Genomic DNA, 5,292 nt, shown 5'->3' with positions numbered 1-5,292 from the left:
CTGGCTATTATTAGGTTTAGCTACTGCAGGCCTGTGAAGGCAGTACACACCAGCTGGCTATTATTAGGTTTAGCTACTGCAGGCCTGTGAAGGCAGTACACACCAGATGGCTATTATTAGGCTTAGCTACTGCAGGCCTGTGAAGGCAGTACACACCAGCTGGCTATTATTAGGTTTAGCTACTGCAGGACTGTGAAGGCAGTACACACCAGCTCTCCAACTGACAGTTGAGCTTGAGGTGGGAAAGAATGTTTCAGCCCTACCAGAGTTACTCCTTTAATCTAACAACATAATCCTTATCTTTATCAAATATATTCTGATAGAAAATGTATGAATGAGCCTCCTTCTGTATGCCTATATCTGTATTGCAGTAGTAGCCTCTAAGAAGTACACGTTGATGTTGGGAACATGGCTAGCTTGTCTCCTTTAATATGTTTTAATATTCATACAGAAGGTGACTAGATCTGTATGCATGCAATGCCCTGATGCATTTATTGCTCAGATCTCCGACAACTGAACAGTGAAGTGGACAAGTAAAAACCAATAGACTATGATGTTTGGAATATGCTATACATCGAAACACAATGAATAGGTTTCCTGTCATTTTTTCTAATCAGTTTTTAAGGACATGCAACTGTGGATCATTTGTTTATCGGCGCTAGCAGTGCCTAGTTGGAGGTTCCTTTCTCTCCCTCTTTCTCTCGGGTCTGAACGGGTCTCTTGGATCCGATCCAACACGGGTCTGTATTGGTCTGTTTTCCACAGCCTGACTCTCCTCGGGTCCATTCGGAACGGTTCTCCGTTTTAAAATATATATGTTTATGCATATCGCGAGTCGGGTGGAAAAGCCACGGATCCATTTTGGAATGGATCCAACGTTTTGGACTCCTGAAGACCTCTAGGATAAGGACATAAGGAGATGAGTACTGCAGACAGTTGGCCATGCAGGGACACTTTAAGCTGCATGGAGGCAAAATGGTGCTTAAATACAATCAAAGCAGGGAAATAAATAGTCAAGCAAGAGTTGAAAAACAAGCCATGCAAATACAGTCACTCACAGAACCAAAACAGGCAATATCAGAGCTCACTTTAAACACACAAAAAAAGCAACTTGAGCTGAAATTGAACTGATAATACTGAGACAAGCTGCAAAACTGTTGTTGAAAAGAAAAACACTGGAAGCTTGGTTTGAATGTGAGCCCTTGTTGCTGTGAACTGGGTTGCCATGACGGTTGCCATGATGGACGGGGCCAGTCAGGTCCCAGGTAACAGCAACGAGGGTAGCAACACCACAGTGATGCTGTCTAAGCATGCTGTAGTCTCTGCCACCATTGTGTCTGTCTAGTCTGGCTACAGTTGTCTGGTTCCAGCTCCCAGAGAGGAAAGAGCGAGAGGAGAGCAACAGATCACAGCTCACTGAGATTCATCTAGGCTGCATCCGCATTCTCCACCTTTCTCCCACATTAAACTTCCTATCATAGATTTAACAAAACTAGAAACTCCTTCCAGTCAATGTTTTCACCAATCCAATGCGTTTAAAATCCACAACGGGAAGTGCTCACTTCTGGAGAAGGGAATGGCAGAGAATTGGGACGCAGCCATAGAGTACCACCCAGGAGACTTCACACACTGCCACGCCCCAGAGAGAGATATGATGACCTCACCCTAACACACACACAGAGCTGCACTCCTCATTGGTGTGTGTGTGTGTGTGTGCGTACGTGTGTGCGAGCGTGTGTTCTGTGGATGTCTACGGTCACCTCTAATCATCCTTATTGATTATCAATATCTTCTCATGGCAGCCAGTCATCTAATAAGATGACTTCACATTACATTTGATGTAATGGAACTTCTAATGGTTTATCTGTTCTTACAGGACAGGATCAGTGTAATCACAGCTGTGTTTTCTCTGTTTGTCTTTATGTGTCTGGGCTTAAAGTGACCTTGAGCCAGCTGGGATGTTAACACGGCAAATAGGGCTGTCCATATCATGCTCCTGCACAAGATAAAGCTGGGGCCATCTTCTTGTGAAAATAAATACTTTTTTTTTTCTTCCTGAAGTGTAATGGTGTGTATATACATCTCCTCGGGAACATTAAACTCTTTGTTTAATAAATCTCTCTACGGGGTGAGGCAATTTGTTCTCTCCTGACGCTGTTACAGTTCTGGGCTGGTCAGCTGGAAGTAGACACGGTAAACTTCATCCCTGCCACAGGAGAAATGGACTCTTCTATTCCAAGGCTTACCAGTGGCGTCCTGCTGGGTCTGAGAGGGAACCGCCATATAGGGGTCCCTCTCATCTGAGGGCATGGGGGGGTCCGCCTGCTCCACCATGCCGCCCCGACCCAGGGGTCCTCCTGCTTGGGGGTGGGCCGTGGTGGGGAATGGGAGGGTGGGATGGCCTGCCGGACACAACACAGGTTAACTCTCCTCACACACACATATACGCACACAAACACACTCTTTCAGGGGGAGCGAGAGTGAGAGAGGGAAAGAGAGAGGGAGAGGGAAAGAGAGAGGGAGATGGAGAGAGAGAGAGAGAGAGAGAGAGAGAGAGAGAGAGAGAGAGAGAGAGAGAGAGAGAGAGAGAGAGAGAGAGAGAGAGAGAGAGAGAGAGAGAGGAGAAAGAGAGAGGATGGAGAGAGAGACAGAGAGGGAGACAAAGAGAGAGAGACAAGAGAGAGGGAGAGGGAGAGAGAGAGAGAGAGACAAAGAGAGAGAGAGAGAGAGAGAGAGAGAGAGAGAGAGAGAGAGAGAGAGAGAGAGAGAGAGAGAGAGAGAGAGAGAGAGAGAGAGAGAGAGAGAGAGAGAGGAGAGAGAGAGAGAGAGAGAGAGAGAGAGAGAGAGGGGGAGGGAGTGGGAAAGAGAGAGGGAGAGGGAGAGAGAGAGACAGGGAGAGGGAGACAGAGAGAGAGAGAGAGAGAGAGCTCCTGTTCCTGTTCTCACTTACATGTCACGCTACCGCTGGCTCAGACTAAAAAGCCTCTCACAAAATCACCTCAGGGAGGCTTACCTTTGATATGAAGAGCAAGAAAAAGTCCTCCCTCCCTAACAAACCTATCTTCTGTTTTCGTTCTCTGCTCTCCTCTACCCACTACGTTTCAATGTCAATCCATCAGCTATATTTAGCTGAGTGCTTTGAAAAAGCCCAACAACATGACCAAATTAATCATGAGGGGTAATTAAGATATTAATGTCCTTTAACCTAAATTGCCCTACTGATTACACTCATCAATGACACTGCACTGCCGGCCACAGTTACAGCGGGACTAAGACAAAACTAGTCCATACCATACTCTGTTGTTTTTCTATGTTGTATCAATATCCATATTCATTCTCCTTCACTTGGTTCCTGCCTGTATCTTTTTGTGGCTCCTCTATCAAGAATGTCCAAATAAATCCCATTATCAGTGTCCATCCTCACGTCTCTCCCGTTTAGAGCAATAACTTGAGTCTCCTTTCAGGCGACCAGCAGCCATCCTGTAATCAACAGCTCGTATGTTAATCAGGCCAGCTCCCAGTAAACCATTTTAACACGCTTTCCCATGAGGGGGTGATGGTTGCTGAGAGGCTGGTGGTGGGGGTAGGGAGAGGAAGGGAGGCGGTAGGGGGCTGGGATTGTTGCCGTTTGTCTACCATGAACAACAGCCCCCAAGCCTCCGCGTGGCAATCATTAAAATGATTTATTTAACAATGCACCGTGGGCTGAGAGATTAGTGTGACAGGACTATTTTATAATTCATTTTCTTCGGACAAGGGAAGTGCAATTCAGTCAGATGACACACATACAGAGGCAAAGCACCAGCTCCTTGGAAAAGAAAATCCTAAACTACCAACTTGTGCAGATTCCTTTTTTAAAAAGTTTAACAGAGGAGGAGAGGGCTTGTCTGGGGGGAAAGAAAGGGCATTCGTCTTCAGCACTATATCAACAGTCTGTGTCTGAAACGCTTTGGGTTTGACTGCCTCAAATACACAGCCATACCTACAGGGAGAAACAAACACTCACAACTGCAGGGCTACATTTAAATACAAACGCTTTGTATTTCACCTGAAATCTGACAGGAAGAAATGGGGGAACACAGTAGGGGAGAAAAGGGATTATATCTGGAATGATATCACCCCCCAAAAAAAGATATTCTTGTCATTCCATATGGAGTGTGAATGCTTGGTCTTGTATAGATGAAGTGTGAGGTGCTATGGAGGACTGTGACATCATTGCAGGCTAATCAAGACTGTTTATCATTCTTCTTCATAAGCCTGGATGGAAAATAGTTTAGTCAACCAGCACCAAGAATCGAGCATAAACACATTCAATAGATGTAAGTGTGGAATTGAATTGTGCTGTCTGTCTGCGTGTGTATGCGTGAGTATGCTTGCTGTAAGCTAGTGGTACCGTGCAGCAGTGCTGTGGGTTTGTATGGGAAATGTTGGAGCTTCTAGAGCAGTGAGCTTGTGTTTAGCCTCTGTCAACAACCTCCATCGTTTTCATGCACCTTGATGAGTCTGGTGAACCACAGTGAATCATGGAGGCCTTTTCTATTAACAACAAGATCCATCCAATTAGGGAAACAAAGGTTAGGACAAATCAATGCTATTGCATCGCAGTCTAGAGGTCCTTCCCAGCAGAGCAGAACAGGGCAGGAGGAGGAGGGATGGAGGGGAGGGAAGATCTGGACTCGGAACACTGAGGAGTGGATTAGAAAAGGTTCTAGATGCTAGAGAATTACACTATATATGACAAACGGAGGGGAAAACCAAATTAAACTGACCATGGCAAGGCCTTTCATGACTGTGAGGACTGGACTGAACGTCTACAGAAAGAGAAGGAACGGAAAAAAATCAAGAAAATGAAACATTTCAGTTAAAGCTCAGCTCGTTTAGCTTCTCGTGAAATACTGGGCGCGGTTTCATTATGGTGAGAGCAAAGAATTGATTGAGCGTAAGAGCTGAAAATAAATACGTGTGAGGGGTGGTATCATCTCGTTACCTCGGGTTTGGTACTTACCGTTGAGGGCCACGAACGCATCTAAAAAAAAAACAAAGGAAAAATGTGTTAATTTGTTTTTTTCAAAGAGCAAAATAATAAAAAATACAATTGGCATGATCTAAACCATCTCTTCAAAAGGCGCATTCACAATGCACCTTCACTAAGGGCTGAAGGACATTTTTGCCAGGGGCCAGGTGAATGTTCACCTTAGCTCAGGGCTGAAGGACATTTTTGCCAGGGGCCAGGTGAATGTTCACCTTAGCTCAGGGCTGAAGGACATTTTTGCCAGGGGCCAGGTGAATGTT

General features: G+C 45.4%; 1 protein-coding gene across 3 annotated transcripts in view; it reads right to left on the bottom strand.

Moving 5' to 3' along the window:
• The window catches only part of LOC124034634 (semaphorin-6A-like), a 110,766-nt gene that overhangs the window by 16,718 nt on the left and 88,756 nt on the right, over nucleotides 1-5,292 (bottom strand). The window contains exons 17-19 of one of the 3 annotated variants that reach the window (XM_046348069.1): nucleotides 5,006-5,026; nucleotides 4,770-4,811; nucleotides 2,247-2,402 (exon numbers count right to left, since the gene is read on the bottom strand). In XM_046348069.1, the coding sequence (XP_046204025.1) occupies nucleotides 2,247-2,402; nucleotides 4,770-4,811; nucleotides 5,006-5,026 (219 nt within the window). The remainder of the gene's footprint in view (nucleotides 1-2,246; nucleotides 2,403-4,769; nucleotides 4,812-5,005; nucleotides 5,027-5,292) is intronic. The other 2 variants (XM_046348070.1, XM_046348072.1) reach the window with 2 other exon arrangements.

The sequence above is a fragment of the Oncorhynchus gorbuscha genome, linkage group LG04 (assembly GCF_021184085.1).
Source record: "Oncorhynchus gorbuscha isolate QuinsamMale2020 ecotype Even-year linkage group LG04, OgorEven_v1.0, whole genome shotgun sequence".
In the NCBI taxonomy this organism is placed as follows: Eukaryota; Metazoa; Chordata; class Actinopteri; order Salmoniformes; family Salmonidae; genus Oncorhynchus; species Oncorhynchus gorbuscha.
This window is presented reverse-complemented; position numbering and strand designations above follow the sequence as displayed.